Here is a 17,767-nt window from a genome sequence, read left to right on the forward strand (position 1 = left end):
TGCCTTCATCATCACAGCCCACCAGACACCACCCTGGCTGAGCACAGGTTTAGTCAAGCTGCCGGTGAACATCTCATCATCCCTGTGGTGCTCTCCTCTTTGGCCACAGAGATCCCAGCAAGTAATGGTAGGCCAAGATGTTGAGACCATACCCTTGTGAAAAGCAGCATTTTCTGCATCCTTCTGTTTCTCTGTCTGCCTGTTTTTATCCACCATTTGTTTCTTCTCCTAAATTCTTGGGTATCTTGGATGGAAGGAAATGCCCCTTCGCTCTGTACATGTCTGATATCTCTTGCAGTGCTATCCTGGCTCCCAGGTGCAGCTTGTGGGACTCTGTGGTGATGGAGTTGGCAGTTGTAATATTAAATGCTGGAGCACCAGGGTTGCACATTGCCGTTAGCAGCTCATTTTCCTCTACAGCTGGTCGAAAGCTTCCTGCTGAAAGGCAGTTACATTGCAAATGGTTGTTACTGCAGAATGGATGCATCCTATGGGAAGGTGCCAGTTTTGCTGACCTTTCCCCATTTCCTATCATTAATCTGAAGGGGGGAAAAAAATCTTTTATTCTCTTATTGGGTCACCCCAGGCCTCATCACTTCAGTTTGGCCAGCTGCATTGAGTTTGTGTGAATTTGATGTTACTCTATGTCCTTCTGAGTTGCTGGTTATTTGGGTGCCTTGTAGGAAATGCTGTCAAAGCTGGGTGGAAAAACAGGTACAAAAGGCTCCTGGGAACAGCACTGTGGACAGTGTGTATCATGCCAAATTGAGCAGGAAAGGAAGGCTTGAGTGCACCTAGAACATTTGTAACAAATACTGTTCTGTGGGAAAATGTGGATATTTTGCTCTAATTTTATTCGAAAACAAATGTTCAAATCTTTTTTTCCCTAGAAATAGAAAACTTGATTTTCTACCAACCTCCTGCTTGCAATCTTTGATTTGTTTCTTAGAGGAAACTTTCTTTTTGCATAGTGTTTGTGGCAAAACCAGAAGTAATTGTGTACACCAAAATGCTCCTTTCTTGTGTACCACCAGCATAAGACACTTATTTTTTACCTACCAGGTACAACAAGGCCCTGAGGGAAGCTGAGTTAAGCCCTGGCAGTGAGTTACAGTGCGTAGCACTCCACAAATACAATCACTGTGATTTATGACTGCTGAGATTACATAGATTTTGTTTGGTAGCGAGGAGTGATGGCTGATGTCCCTCTAAGTGCTTATCGTTTCTGGCAGCTTAATTGAATCCTGTTAACAGATACTGTGAAACAGATAAACATTTCTGTTGTTAGCAGTTCTCATTGGAATAGCAAAGCCTGGCGTTTGCATTATTTCCCTGTTTTCAGGTATCTCCCTTTGAAGTCAGAGGGTGTGGAAAAGACCTTTTTAAATATGCTACAAACAGAGCACATTATTCCTTTATTTGGCATTAGGACATCTGAGCAGGAGAGAAACCTCCCCTGAAGAGCGATAAGGGAGGCAGTGCCCATGGGGCTCACTGAGGCGAGAGCAAGGGGTGGAGGCACTTTTTTGGTGGGGTGAGTATGCTAGCTGGGGGGGCCAAGCGTGGTGCTGAGCCCAGAGGCATCCCATGGGCAGGCTGCAGAGGTGTCATAGCACATGCTGCACGAGAGAGCCCTGGGCAGGAGAGAGTGTGCAGGAGGCCTCAGTCGCTGGCTGTGGGACGCGGTGGCTAGGATAAGGTGAGCAAGGGCTGGCCCCACTCCCTGACAGCTGCTGAGGCAGCTTGGCAACTCCAGCCTGCTACTGCAGATATCACCTTTCAGCTCAGGAAGCCTTGGAAACGAAGTGCTTTGCTTTTAACCTGCAATGTGGATTTACACCTACACTGAGTTTCTATTCCGGATTGATGCATCTCTTATTTCGTGTGCAGAGAACTTGGACTTGACTATGACTCTTCCATGTTTTGTGAAAGCCTCGCCCTCCCCGCGGGCATTGAAGCTCTTGCCACCAGGTGATCAAAAAAGGAGTTAACTGTGACAACATGAGAGTCCAGCCAAGGCCTGTAAGATGCTTCAAGGGTATCTCTGCAATGCAAGAGCTGGTAGATGGAAAAGCAGCAGCCAGGCGTTCCCAGCAGGCTTGCAGGTCACTGGTGAGGAGTTATACAGGAGACCCTGTGTCGCTGGGGCAGCCGAGCTCTGCCAACAGCAGCGTTTGTCTGCACCCAGGGGAGGAACAAACCAGAACTCAGCAAAGGAAGATGGAGAAAGTTCCATACTTCAAAACTTGTGGGTGCAGGAGAGAGAAAAAGAGAGGCTAAAATCTGGAAGGAGGTTTGCAATGGGCTGCCCAGGGTTCAGCTACAGCAGTGCAGATGCCTGTGGCCAGGACTGACTTTTAGGAAAGACTAAGTCAGGTGCACAGGTCACACCTTTTGCAGCACCTGAGTTGGGTTAGTCTTTCATCCACTTTCATGCACTGTGGTGTTATCTTTTTCTCAGGAAAGCCATAGAACTGGGTAGAACTTAAATTATACTCCAGAGAAGTTGGCTCATTTATCTAGTGGAGGTCATAATAAGGGAGTCAGGATTCCAGTTATAGCTCAGCACAGCAGATGTAGCTGGTTTTGCAGATGATAAAAATACAGCCTTGTCTCAGGAATGCTGCAGAAATGAGGAGTGTGTGTGTGTTCTTTTTTGTTTTGTTTTGTTGTTTTTTTTTCCCAGAGCATTGCTTTAACTCCAGCTGTACTGCAAACCAGTTGTTCCCATTGGGAAATCAATATTTATTGAGTAAACAGATGAGACATCAGCTGGTTGCCATCCAAGCAGGTAACAAGACCTGCTCTGTGGAATGCCCACACCTCAAACTATGGAAAATTTTAGTCTTCCCTCTTTGGGGATTAGAGTAATTTTTCATTACCAGTGATGAATACTACCTTATTTTTACTCTGATCTGTATTTTTCTGAAGGCCTTCTTGCAAGGAGAAACGCAGCCACAGAAACACATGGGAAATTGCACTCAGTGCAGAAGTCCAGATGGAATTAACACAGGCTTCATAAGAAACTCAGAGTTCAGCCCAACCTAACACTGCAGCCAGGGCACCAAAGGAAGGGATGATGGCATTACACTGTGATCCTGCTTTGGTCTGGATGAAGTAAGAAAGGGCAAGTTTGCTCTCAAACGCATTCAAGTCTCTGTGAAGCTGCTCAGATTTATATAATCTTTCTGTGTCACATGCTAGAGATGCCTAAAGATCATAAGAATGTAATGTACACAAGTTCATCTCTTCCTATCATAATTCAAGGTCCAGTACACAGAATTAACCATCTCTTTAAATAAAAGCAATTTACCACAGAAAGCAATTACAACTAGCACATCAAATATACCCTACTTCCACACAACTTGAGCAGAGATATTCACCTAGGGGACACACACTGTCCTGCAAGCAGCACATCACTGCTGGGGTGAGGTCCAGCTGGGACTAACATAAACCCGGCTGCACTGGCTCTGTGCTTAGCTGACCATAGGACACTGCCAGCGGAGGAGTTAATTCATCACAGGCACAGCTGGACTCCACATTCTCACTTTGCGAGGTGGTACAATGAGTCCACGTCCTCCCATTTTGCAGCAGCCTTCTCAAAACCAGTTGCGTGATCTCGCCCAGCACTGTATTCCCTTGTGTTTGCAGGAGCAGCTCGCAGCTGTATGAAAAACATTTTGTTTCTAATCTGTATTTACCCAGAGCAGTGATAAAGAAATTCCTGAGCAATCACTTAATCTCTCTTCAGGCTGACAGGACCACGGCCCCCCAGCCCAGCTCCCAGGCCGCCATGCATGCGGGCGCCCCGCAGCACGCACGGAGCAGGGCAAGCCCACAGTGTGAGACCAGAGTCTCCTGCTGGGTAGGGATAGCGAGCAGCTCTGGATGCTGCAAGTGTCTGAAATAGGCAGGGCAATGCTGGGAGGAAGAGCGAGCCCATCAGCCGACTGGTATGAAGATCCTGCTGTCTTGTTATTTTTTTTTTTTTAATGACATGATCAATTGATTTGAGGCAAGAGGCTAGCCTACAGCTCCGTTTCTGTTACAAACTCTGCTGCTTGTAGCGGTGATGAGCTGCCCACAGACTTGCTCTCCCCACGACAAGCTGGCCTACTGGTGTGAGTAAGCTCTAAGCAATCTCTGCATGAACTCGCTGCCTGGCCCTAAAGGACTGGGAAAACAGGAAACCCTTTGAAAGGTGTCTAAGGATTTGATGTTGACGTTTGAATTTCCCTTTCATATCACTGTAACATTTTTGTCCAGGCACTTTATCCCTGCACTGCAAATCTGTCATTTATTTCTAGTCAAAGATTTTGTGCTTTTTAAAATAAAGCCAAGGAGAGGACAGAAAGTAGAAGTGTTCCAAGACACTTTAGTACATTAGACAAGTGTTTATTATGAGAAGCTGAGTCTTCCCAACCCTTGGGGAAAGGCCTATCTTTTGCTCAAATAATTTAGTAAAAAGACAAAGCTGTTTTGCCCAGTAAGAATTTTGCTGTACAAATTGAGAAAAATGTAATGTATTCATCAGAAGAAGCAGAGATATAACACAGTGACAATAATCTGGAAGGAGCTGAAGGGGACCAATTCCAACTTTCTGCATCTACTATGGGTTTTGAAAGTTAGATATTATTTTTCTATCATTGTTTGCTCCCAGGTTGTCCTAAGACTCATAGGGGTCTTCAGGGCCTGTTTTTTTTATGCACCCTGACAGTTCCTCCCCCCCTCCCCCGTGACTGGTGCAGAGAGCCACCTCAAGCCGAGAGCCATGCAGACTGTGTGGTCGCACAGCTGGGAAAGTGCTCTCCCAGCCCAAGCGAGCTGCAGCCATGAGTAGCAGCAAGCAGCCCAGCCAACAAAATGAGGCAGGGTTATTGTGGAGGCTTCTCCGGCACCTATCCTGCTTGTGAAATGGGCTGTGCTTGCAGCAGCACGTGACCACGGAGAGATGTTAAAGCCCTGCCAATCCACTCACTGACATGCCTTGCTCTTGGCGAGTGATGCCAAAGCCACTGCTGCACCCCTGGACTCAGACTTGCCTCCTTGCTGGACCACTCTTCAGAGCTCCCATCTCCTGCAGATGATAGCCATAACAGTGTCCTTGGAGCACAGAGAAGGACAGAAAGAAACTAAGGAAAACTCCACAGGCAGCTAAGTACAAACCCGTGCTTGCTTCCCAGCCAGGGCCATGTTTGATGCTGTTCACATGAAGATATGGCCCAGGCTCCAGCTGGAGACAGCAGAAAGGCACTCAGTGACCCGACATGGTACAACTACACTGCAAGTAGCACCAGAAAGCCAAGATGAGATCATGATGCCAACTGATGGCATGAAGCACTCTAAGTGCACCCAGCCCCCCCTGCAGAGCCACTGCAGGGGCTGTGTTGCAGTCTAGGATCATTTCCCCGGATGTGGTTCACACTGGGGCCCTGCAATGACACCGGCCTTCCAAGGAGCAGAACTGCCCTGTGCAGCCCCTCTGCATCCCATGGGACCCCAGGTTGGGTCATGGTCCTCAGCATTTGTGGAGTTTGCTCTGAAACAGGGCAGATAGAGTTGTTGCTCACATGTCCCAGATGGGCCAAGTCTTTCTCATTTCAGTCATACAGAGAAACACTCTGCTTTACAGCAGTTTTGAACAAGGCAAAGGAGAAGATGCTGCACCTGACCCACCACGCTCCTATCACCCAAATAGATGTGTGCTTCTCCAGGCTATTTTCAGCACAGGTTCATTCCCCAACATGAGCAGCTCTGACAGAGTTGGTGGAAACTACACCCAAGGGTTCCCATACTCCCAGGGGCAGCACTGCAACCTCTCGCCGCATCTGCTCAGAGATGAGCCTGTATGAGCCTTGCAAGCAGGAAGAGACTAGGGGCTTGGAGAGTCCAGCACTCATACTGTGTAGCCAGGACTTGGACAGCAAGGTATCCTGCCCTCTGGGTGAGGTACAAACTGCCCCGCACACGAGCGGTTGCAGGCGCAGCACGCACGGAAGAAGCTGCAGAGCATTTTGCACTCTTCCCAGAAGCCTTTAGGAGCCGCTTGAAAGACCAGCTACCGTTGTTCAGTCTTGACTCTGCATCTCGAGCTGGCCACATTTTATTGCCTGCAAATTGCTCACTAGCAGGAACTGTGGAAAAATTTCCACAGAAAGTCTATAAACATAATCCCTTAGGTGAAACTCCATCCCTCTTGTAACCCAACTCAGCAAATGCTAATGTCCTGTCCCTGCTCTCAATTTCCCATCAGAGCCATTTTCCCCAGACAATGGCCTTCTTTGCCCTGGTAAGCACAGAAAGTAAGCATTTCCTTGGAGGAAGTTCATTTAGATTTTTAGACAAAAAAAGAAAAAAATAGGAAGAATGAGAAAGAAAAAACTTTTCAGCAATCTGGGAAAGTATTTTCAGACAAAACCTTTTCTGCTTAAAGGAAGCACTTTCCCCAGGCCATTGAGAAGCTTAAGACAAACACATTATTTTAACATCATTTTAGCTTTTAACTAAATGAAGAAAATTAGATGGCCCTGCAATTCATTTTTTGCCATCACAGATATTATAGTCATTGAAGTCCCGGTTTTATTTTTGATTCAAACATTTAGCCTTCAGTTCATTTCTCAGGGTTTTGGAGCCATTATAAATTTTACTTCGGAGGTGCAGAATGATTAATTTCTCAACTACATTTTTGCTTTGAAGTGTCTACTGGCTGTTAATAAAATAAGCCCTGTTATGTTCTCTTCAAAGTCACAAAACACAAACACACGCGCATGCTTTGGGCCAAAGGAGGCAGCAGAAAGTCTGCCAGTCAGTGGGAATTTAGCTGAAATGAGGAGGGGGGCTCTTACCTCACTGCCCCAGGGAAGAGTGCTGTGTTTGTTCAGCCAAAACTGCTGCACAGAGAGGCAACGAGAAACTCGGGACTGGGTCTCCGGAGCTCGTGATTTAGAGGGTGGAGTCTGGGGAATGAACGTTACATTTTGTTAGAAAACCACTTGTGTTTTTACAGCACAGATTTAATAAAGTTAATTTATGTCTGACGGAAAATTAAATACCTTACAACCCTGCACTTAGCGTTCATTGGAATACACTGTACATTCAGTGTCCGACCCGCCGCAGAAAAAACGATGTGGCTAGAAAAAGTCATGCCTCTGAGTGCATGGAGAAACATGCAGCAATCAGAGGAGCAATTCTTTGCTAGTGTAGCTTGTCAGCCCTCCTCTGCAGCCAATGGAGGTGTACTAGCTAATGTTAGTAGGGAGTAAGCTTCAGATGCTTTGGGGTTTGCTTTTTTATAAGAGGCAGAATAAGAAGTAAGTGCTGAGAGAAGGTGTCGGTGCTTCAGGCAGTTAGTTGCACAAAGATCCCCCTTCCTCAGGGAGGAATTTCTCCAGGAGACTGGATCGTGCAGAGCCACTTCTATCCCACATCTGCAGGTGCACCGCTGGCATGGCAGGGCAGGCAAAGGTGGAGGGAAGAAGGGGGAAAAAATAAAGAAATAGGAATAGGTCAGAAGCATCTCATCAAAAGGGTTTTCTGTGGAAAAACATAGCTCTCCAAAAAGTCCCAAATTTTCCTTTTGATATAACATTTCCAGTTTACATGAGGAAAATCCACATTAGCTATTTCATTTCAGTCACTTTGATCTGAACAAGAATGTGCCATTGAACATGACACATTTATTTCAGTTTTAAATGAGCTTAAGATCATCTGACAGCATTTCCCCATGATGCATCTGGCTTACAAGAGCTGTCTTCCACAGCTCAAGTCCTTTCTTAATGGCAGGACTCTTCACAAGGCTACATGTCATACAAATTTCTCACTACGGCAACTGCTTGACTTTTGGAGCATGGTGAGAAGGGAGGTTTGGCTTGCAAAGCCATCTCATCACACAGAAAAGAGAAGTAATGCTCTTGGACTACAGTTCCTATGAGCCAAAGCAAAACAGTGAGGAAAAAGGGGGATTCAGACTGGTAAATCGAAGTATTTCAATGTCAAGAGAACATTTCTACTAGAAACATAAAATAAGAAAACATAAAACATATCATCAAAAAGGCAGAAAGAAAATCTGAATTTACCTTGCATAAGATTTTAGGGCTTGAGGTAAAAACAGTTGCTGAAAGGTCCCATAGTATCGCCTATGAATTTTGCTAACCTGCAAGGCCAGACTTTGCAGCTGGTGTCCCTACGCCCCCATCATCTCCTGTTGCTCTGTCACCAACATGGAACTGCCAACAGCCAGCACAAGCAAGAAGCCTTCCTTGACCTTTGCATTCAGCAAGGCCTCAGTTCAGAGGACCCTGAATTCCCTATCAAAGCACTTCAGCTTTACACCAGCATAAATGATGACAACAGAGAACAGGTGAGCTCAACAAGCTGCTAACACAGTACAGTTGTAGGTTACAGCTTTCTGCCTTTATACCTCTGGAGCCTTATAAAGGCGGGTTGGCTCATATGTGGGGTAGACTGATTTTCACCAAGTCTCCTGCTAACAGCACAGGATGCTCAACAGGTGTTTTGTCTCACATGGGGTCTCACTGTGGACAAGAACATGGATAAACCTGCCCCTGCTCCCAAAATGAATGAGAGTTTTCCCATTTGTGACAGTGGGAGCAGGGATCAGAGCAGTGCCAGCAGCAGCAGCCATGAACAACAGCAATTGCTGAACCTACATGCCAAAATTAACTTGAGTACCTGTGAGAGGTGACTCTACGAGATCCTCACCACCACCCCACTGTATGGATACGCCCTCTAGAAGCAGGTCCCTTCTTGCCCTCTACATGTCCATCTTCTCCAGATGAGAGTCCCGTGGGGGATGGATCCAAACTTGGGTGATCATGGAAGTCCCACTGCTGAGCTAACCAGCGACCCTCACCTAGATCTTACACTCAGGCACTGCTGTACAGCTCTGAAATCACTCAGCAGTGATAAACACTCCATAATGGCAACCGTGGTTATCTACACACATCAGAGCAATAGCAATATGCATCCTGTGCTGTAGGACCAGCTCAGACCTGTTGCTGAGGAGGCAGAAGAAGTGATAGGGATGTTATTTATTAGGGACCAAGCCAATAAAAACATCCTCCAGGCCCAAATGTTTCATTTGTTCTACTGCTGAAGAGAAGCTGGATGAATAACTCTACAAAATATATACTAAGCAGCCAAAGGTCCTTATTATAGAGAAACCTGATGCCATTGTCGCAGAGTAGGGGCTGAATGAGTGCTACCTGTGCTGTTACAGGAACAGTGTCTTTCCCCCAGGTGGTCTCCAGGACTACCTCAGCCTCCTGCCTCTTCAGCTGGGAGGACAAGGGCTAATTCTTCCCCTGCCTTTGCAGACCACCAAACCAAGTGAGCAAGCAGAACACACAGGGAAGAGGTGATCAGCAGCACACATCAGATACTCACAGCCATAAATCTTACTAATTACAAACATTTATTACTTGAGGGTTTTGACAATGAGACCTGTAGTATTCACACTGTTGGAGACCTGGATTTGACTTTTTCTCTCCCAGTTCTGCCCAGATGAGCCTCACAAAGCTGCCTCAGCCTGTCTTTCCTCTGCTCCAGTGTATAATTTCAAGAGATTTTAATGGGTAACACCACTTTCTCTTTCCAGCCTATAGACTTGCGCTCAGGGCTGGGAGAGCAGCTGATTTGCTTGGCTTTAACCTGAATGCAGGTATGACTGTGCAATGGGTAACTGTGGTGTGTTCCCTGGGGGCTAGCTGCCAGCACTGTCCCAAAGGCCATGGCCTAGCCTGTCTGAGAGGCTTATCTGTGTAATTGGAGTTATCTCCTGGCTGTCAGCACCTGGGCTATATCCTGCCCTAGATTCATCCTGACAACAATTCAGAGGTCTGCAATGGGATGGCAGGGTGGAAATCAAAGAGAATTTGGCAATTCAAATCCCCTTCACACCCAGGTTGTCTCTGTTGTCTCTGCTCCTGCAGCCAGCTCTTTCCCCTCCATTTGATGATGTCCTGACTTGCTCCATGCCCAGCTTTCCAAAGCCTCATTCTGCATACCACAGCAATCCCAAGCAAGGCACGCTCCTTACTGCTATGTTGAGGACATACCTGAGTAGCGCTCTTCCCTGCTGAACCATTTCACCTGAGTAAGATTCCTTTTTCCTGAGAATATCCTGTTCCTTGGCTTTAACACTTTGGCCTAAGTATCCAGACTCCCTAAGCAAAAAGAAATAAAACAATACAGGGTCATACGCTTGCACAGCAGTTTCCATTAATTGTTACATGCAACATGCATGATTCCAGGAAGCATGTTGTTTTAAAATAGCAAGTTTTCCATCATTCCCTACCAGTGTTTTGTATACGTGCCATTTTAATCTGCTTGGCAAACACAGACTGTGTGATTGGTGTGCCTAGGAGAGCTGCACGCGACTTTCTCCATTCAATCGTTTGCCCTATTTTTAGTCCTATGCTTTCTGTGATCTGCCTTCAGCTTGCCAAACATCTCTTGCAGTTTTTAACTCTAACTTAGGGCAGGTGAAGCATGTGAACAGGGAATCCCAGGACTACAGCCTTTTCTGGAGGAAATTCAAGCCCTGGTTGAAACAAGCCAACCCAATTCCCCAAGACATGAGACTTCTCCACCACCTATGACCCCACAAAAGCCTCTTCGCCTGTCCCAAGGGTGAGGGTGGAAATCAAGTTGAAGAAAGCTTACAGAAAAAGGAGCTGCATAAGCTCTAACATCAGAGTGAAGCTGCTACTAAGGACTTCATGAAGTTACTGTACAGAACACAATTTGAATCAAAACTTACTCCCAATCAGGCCTCTGGCCCTCCCACAGCTTGCCAGAATTGCTGGGAAGGCTTCAGCAGGGAATCATCAGCCCATTGGTTTCAATAGTCTCCTGCAGAAAAGCTCAGAGACACCAGGAAACATTATCCTCTGGAGTGATGCTTTGGCTAGAAGGTAACCCTGAGGGGACACCAGTGCCCTCAGGCAGCGGAGTCTGTGGACAACTCAATATATCACCATAAGGTACCCACGCTTCCGTATTTTGCTTGCAGAGATAGGACTTCAAGTCACAGTGGCTGCACCCAGGCCAGGTTACAACTTTGCCACCTCCCCAGCGTCTGGAGGCCTGGGTTTGGTCCAGGTTTGTTCTTGGGAGCTGCCACTCACACTTCCAGTGGGACTGGCTCAGTGATGACCAAAGCCCCCGGTATCTTATGTTTGTATACTTTACTCCTGTTCTGTGCTGCGGCAGTCAGGTCTTTCATGTCATTGCTGCCACAGCCTGCTACAATGCTCCACGCTCAACATTGGCGTATTTCGTTCAGCCCTGTCCTTTGCAACATATTAATGGATTAACCCCTGATCTTTGCAGTGACCCAACTTGTAGTCTGATTGATGGCTCTACTTGTTTGCTTGCATTCTGCATTGGGGATACAAGAAAAGCAATCAGGATACAAAAGAAACAGCTGCTAGGAGGAGAGGAGGAAAGAAACTCAGCAAGTTGTTTATGGGCAATTCCCATCCTTTGTTCCACAGTAGGTGTGATTTGGTGTAGCCAAACATTTGGAAATGGCTGTTTCTCCCCCCGCCCCACTACTGTGGGCTGATGCTGCTTTAATATGGCTGGGGACCAACTACAGGCAATGATGTTTTGGGGACAGCAAGAGTATCTTTAGCTGTTCACTTGTTAGCATGCTTCAGGACCCACAGTGGAATACATAAATCTCCGGTTCCAGCTAGAGGCTAGTTCACAGCTAGATTGCTAACCCGAAAGCAGCTCTCATTATAAAGTATCATTAGAAATTATTAAGGTGTGTGACAGTACATACAGGAAAGACAGTAGAATAGAAGAGCAGAGTTCCTGGAGACTTTTATATGCTGTCTAGCCCAGCAGCAGGATTTGCCTCTTTGCTAATTGAGCAGTGAGATGGAATGTTGTTCCTTTCCCTCCACCTATGTTATCAAGTCAACGAGACTTGTAATGCATTAACCCTACTTGACGTTGTGAAACAAGACCTGTGTTTGACTGATCTATTGCCCCAGCGGTTAAGAGCAGGATCAGACTGCTCGGTTAAAGGCCCTGCTAGTGCAGTGTTCGCCTTCCCCAGCGGGGTGGGAAAGGAACAGGTATGACCTGATTCCTGGATAGAACTTCCTGTACTGCTCAAAGCTCACTGCTGCATGGGGCAAGTGGGCCACCTCAACATCATCATGGAGAGCTGATGGCTAGCGAGATCACCCGCATTTCTCTCCTCTCTGGTGTGTGAAGCAGTGCCCAGGCTGGGGGATGTGCTGAGGGATTCTGGCACACAAGGTCACACTGCGGGCAGCAGTGGCAATGCAAGGGGACTTGCCAACTGGCAGCAAGATAATTCAGCAGAGACTCTGCTGGATGGGGTGTTATCATCAACAGAAGTCAGTCTGGCTTAGGACATGCAAGGAAGGCTCAGATATCAAAACAGGGAGGTTGTCTTCCCCCAGGAGCTCACAGGCAGAGACCGGAGAGACCCAGGCAGCAGACATAGAGGGAGAACAAGTTGTTCATGTTAGTGCTGACAGCTGAGTCAACTTCTTGAGCATGAATGAGCTGTTTCAACATATTTGGAGGTCTGAGACCTCAGGGAAGTGCCCCAGATAGCATGAAGCAATCACTCGGTGACAGGTACAGGTGGCCAAGGCTGACAGCGTGGGTGAGTTATGTGAGAAGTACCAAGACAGGAAGGACTGTGAAGCTCTAAAAATGGTAGCAAGAAGCCCATATGTGCTCTAACAGACAGAGGCATGGAGCAGGAACAACAGCACCAAACTATCTCATTGGAGATGCCTACTCAGCACTTGCAGTTTGGGTAATTTCCAGAGGATGGTGGGAATGAGGAAACACCATTCAAAGAGGAGTGTAGCAGTGACTAGAGAGATCTAGCCTTACGGATGGCATCTTCTGGAGCCCTAATCACAGGAAGAGCAACATTGCTACTGGAAATGATTGTTTTCCTTTATGTCCATTTACATCCCTCTCCCAAAACACAGCAGTTCTTTTAAGTCCAAATGCCTGAGAAAAATCTAAGCTTTGTGGCAAACCAAACCAGAAAGCCAGTATGAGCTCTGCTGATTGACTGGCATTGCCCCTTCTTATAACAGAATCACCAGCAGACCCAGTGGAGTTTGCAGCAGAGTTTCTGGGAGTTCACTCTGTTTAGATTTTCCTGAAACACCTTCTATCTACCACACAACTACTTTACAGCAGAGTGGCTTCTTTATTCCACATGTGCCAACACATCTGGACTGCACCTTGAAAGCCCTAATGTTAAAGCAAATTCTCCTACTCAGAGTAATTAACAATGCAATTTTCCTTTGCAGGGTCAGAATGTAATTACAGAGTGAGTTAAAATAGAGAGAGTATCAAAGGTGCCCTGGTACATGCCTTGGGCAGGAGGGAAGTCCCAGGCTGTGGTATTTAGGGCCCTCTGCCATAAAGAGAGGGGAAATGAAACACCATATAAATACAATGCATCTAAATATAGCCACACTGGATGTGTGATAGCTAGATAAAGATAAGTAGACAGCTCCCACATGCTTACTTTTGCCCTGTAAGTGCTACGTTTGCTTCTAATGACAACCTAAAATAAAGATATAGCTTAAGATTCTAAGCAAGTATGAAGGATTAAAATTATATCATGAGATGATGAAATGCTACTTGAAAAAAAGCAGTCCCATCAGAGAGAAGGTGGAAAAAGAGCTCTGACAGATCTGCACAGCTTTTTGCTACCTACACACATTGGGGAGGGGGTAGGAATTGAATGTGTAAAAATAGATCTTTTTCCTACATAGATCTGCAGCCATCACAAGCAAGATCTGCTCAAAGAGGGTTAACTGGGGCAGTGGGACCATCAGATACAGGAAGAGGAGCTTTTCCCTTTCCCTTTCCCTTCCCCTTCCCCTTCCGTCAGGCCCAGCAAAACGAGCGGGCTCACATGCAGCATCTGCATGGAGTAGCACTGCCACCTCTCGGGACATGCCAGCACCAGCTTTTCCCACATGGCTTTCCACCTGCAAAACCACTCCAGCTAAAACTATCTGGAGAACAGTATTTCTTTTGACTGCCCCAGTCTCAAGGCCAGGTCTCCAGGGGCTTTAACGCTATTTAATATTGTCCCAGGGTACAACCTCTGTGTCCTGGAAAGATTTGCACCACTGCAGTCCAAAGCTGTTGGACTGAAGCTGCCGTTAGGTAGTTAGGGGCTGTATAACAAGGATAGGTGGAGGAACTCTAGTTACAAAAATCAGTGGAAGCAGAGCACACTAAATGAGATAGTCTGCAAAATATCATTTTTCTGCAGCTCAGCCAGGTAGTCTCCTGTGCCTGCATTCCCCTTATAATGTTGCGCAGACACTCACAGGCACATGATTTCTTAAAAAAAGCTAATTCACTGGAACCTTTACATACAGTAATGCTTCTGCGGGCAATCAAATCTCCTGAGAAGGATGCACAGGATCCCCAAAAGAATATACTGAAGTCACTTCATGGGTTAAGTCCCCATATCCGGGGCGGTGGAGACCTGCACTCCCCAGGTCAGGGGAGGGTCCCTTTGCTCCACCTGTGTGTGGCGGCAGACGGGCCATTCGCAGGAATGCAAAAACTGCACATTTGTGAGAAGGCAGCATGGTCTTTTTTGATGGTCTTGGGGCACTGATGGGTGATGCTGTGCATCTCCATGGCAGAAAGGGGCCTGCATGTCCCACACAGTTTTGCCTAGACACTCACAGGTGTCTTGCTCACAGCTAGAGTCCAAGTCATGGTCCTGCTTTGTGGGAAGCCAGCAGAGCCCAAAGAGCAGCACAAGGGCTCCAGCAAAGGACTCAAACTACCACCTGCCCCACACAGTGAAGACCAAGTCATTCCTGGCAAGCCTGCTCAGCTCTTGGATCATGTGCTCTGACTCCTGCTGCAGCTGAGCCATCTCCTACCTCAGCTGCTCCTCACTCTGCTGCATCTGCTGCAGCGTGGCCCGATCTCTCTGGTCACTGCTCAAACTAAGCGCACAGTATAAAGCTTCAACTACACATGCAACATCTCCCACTCACCTTAACTGTGGCTTCCAAGACTATGGAAAAGGTTGAGCGGGCTGGCCATTTGGAAGGCCAGGGGCTGAGGGACCACTCTGAGTACCTCCACGCACTGCTACAGGTACTACAGGATGTTATCCACCCGCTCCAAGAGATCCCTTCTATGACAGACTGACAAAGATATGAGTGAGCAGGTGCATCAGCACTGTTTTCAAGTAGTAGGTGGAAAAGTCTGTGCCCCCCGCTCCAGGAAATGGGCAAAGAGCTTCAGATATGTCAAGTGGCAGGTGTCCTGGAGAGGTTGCCTGGCCACAAACCTGAAGAACAGCATCTCTGGAACAGTGCAGCTCTCCAGCTGTGTTGTGCTACAGGTGAAGCCGGCCTCTGCCTCCTGAAAAAACAGTCATGGTGCTGCACCCCAAGCAAGATGGCGATGGACAAGGACCTCCCAGAGACATTTTCCAGGCAGCTCGCAAGAGTGGGAGCAGGAAGAGGGCAGCACGGTCAGTCAGCAGTGGTGCGATGCAGGCAAAAGCAGCCAGGCAGTCATCACTACTAGCTGGAGCCAACGGGCCGTTTTCTCCACATCTAGGCAGGGGCTGCTGCACAGGTAGTGGAGGAGGCAGGGGCCCCCATTTCTACCCAGATCACCCTCGAGCTGGTGCACGAAGCATCGCACGTCGCCCAGCAGCCGCTGCCTTGAGCACACGCTCTCCAGCTCCACGTGAACACGGCTGTGCCTTGCCAGCAACTCCCTGCCAGTGCCCAGCTCCAGTTGGAAGCAGTGCCCGCTTGGTGGCCTCAGGGGCACGAGCAGGCTGTAGACGATGTCCCCCTGGAGGCTCCAGCCTTCAAACACGCTCCCCACCCCAATGCATGGTTCCAGCTCTAGCAGAGCAGTCTTCAAGCTGATCAGATGGCAGGCATGGAGCAGGTCGCCCACCAGTTCCTCCACCACCTTGCGTGTACTGCTCAGGCAAAGCACTGGCAACTGCAGTTGCTGCATGAGAAATCTTTCCAGACACCAGTCATTGATGGGGGCTTCCTCTTCCTCCTCACTGCTGGAGGAGCTCTTGTCACTGCTGGAGGAGCTCTCATCCCTGCTGCTCTCTGACTCATCAAAATCCTGCTCGGTGGCCTTCCAGGAGAGCGCAAAGAGCAATAGGAGGGCTCCAGCAAAGGCCCCAAACAGCCACACGTTCCACGTGGCCAAGATCAAGTCCTTCAGGAAAAGTCCATTCTCCATCTCAGGTGCTGCGGGCACAGCCCCTCTCAGGGTCCAGCTGGCCGGCCTGGGTTGTCGTCCCCACCCCATCTCTGCGACACGGCATTGCCCGGGGCAGCCAGAGGCGATGCCCTGGCACCCACCTCCTGCGAGCCCACGCAGCAGCAGCACGGAGCCCGAATCTTCTACCTTCCTGTATGATCTCCTGGGCACAGCCAATGTATTGAGCATTTCAACACCCAGGAACATCCATCCCTACCAAGGTACACAGCTGCAGAGGCATTCCTAATTAAACAACCCTGAAATTATTTCATTTCTACAGTAGCATTCTTACTTTTCAAGTAGGTGAAAATTACATAATATGGGACTGAAGTGCAAGTTCTCTACATGGCCTCTGGTAGAAAAGACACATCCCCCACGAGATCCGGGCTGAACCTGTGCTGCTACATTCACTCTATGACCGTCGCCTGGAGTCAGGGTCTTTTCAGGCTGCAGGCGCTAGAAAACGGGTCCATGAAGTTCAGTTTTCCTCCGTCCGCCTCCTCTGGCCGTACCTCCCGCGCCGCAGCGGCACGTGAACCGCTCTCCCCGGGGCCCGCCGGGGCCGCGGCGAGCGCGCAGCGCCGGGCGCCGCACGGGGCGCGGCAGGCGCCGCCCGCGCGGCCGCGCCGCCCGGGGGCCACGCCCCTAACGGCCGCGAGGCGCTCAGCAGCCGTTAGGAGCCGCGACGGCCGTTGAGCGCCTCGCGGCCGTTAGGGGCGTGGCCCCCGGGCGGCGCTGCTGGTGCTGGGCCCAGGGGCAGGCGCGTCGGGCTGCCGGCGCCGTGGCCCGTGGACGGCGCTGCGGGGAGGCGTGGGCGCTGCTCGTGAACCTGTGCCAAGAGAAACCTCGAGCGGCGCAGCAGCCTGCGGCACCCAAACCCCATCTGCAGTACGGTGTGGGCGAGAGCTGTGCCCAAAGCAATGAGGTTCCAGCATGAAGGCTGCTGTTGAGGGCATGGAGTGCTGCTCCGAGCGGCTTGTCCACGCGAGCAGACTGTGAAGGTGGCCGCTTCCCTGGAAGGCCCGTTGGCAGTTTAAGTGGGGCCGGGGCTCCTTTGGCAGACAGGCAATGACTGCACCTGTTGCTGCACCCTGTACTTGCGCTGGTAGCTGCTATTGCTGTCTTGCTCTGCCTTTGGGGGTGACTGTGGCTGTCGTTCCTTGTCCCCTCCAAGAGCCTGGGAACAGGATAACTAGCACAAGCTGGGCCTCACTGGGCCCATTGCAGAAAGAGGCAAGAGTAGGTGTCATAGAGCACAGCCCTGTGAGAGACCCTAAACCACACAGGCCCTGGCAGATGGCCACAGGACAGCTGCGGTATGGGTCCTTTTAGCTCACTAGCAAGCCAAGGTCATACGTGGTAGGATGCAGCGTTACTGTGGGCCTTTTGTAGGGAAGGAAGCTTCGTGGTGGGAAGGTCAGACTGCAGCCTGCAAATCTCCCTGCAGCAGGAGATG

At 48.8% G+C, this 17,767-nt stretch overlaps 1 protein-coding gene across 1 annotated transcript; it reads right to left on the reverse strand.

Moving 5' to 3' along the window:
* Positions 1-15,168: 15,168 nt before the first annotated feature.
* Positions 15,169-16,290, reverse strand: LOC134141474 (inositol 1,4,5-trisphosphate receptor-interacting protein-like 1). Its single transcript, XM_062577707.1, is given in 4 exon segments — positions 15,169-15,235; positions 15,237-15,286; positions 15,289-15,435; positions 15,601-16,290. Coding segments are annotated over 4 exon segments (954 nt in total).
* Between the last annotated feature and the right edge of the window lie 1,477 nt (positions 16,291-17,767).

This window comes from Rhea pennata, chromosome 5 (genome assembly GCF_028389875.1).
Source record: "Rhea pennata isolate bPtePen1 chromosome 5, bPtePen1.pri, whole genome shotgun sequence".
Taxonomy (NCBI): domain Eukaryota; kingdom Metazoa; phylum Chordata; class Aves; order Rheiformes; family Rheidae; genus Rhea; species Rhea pennata.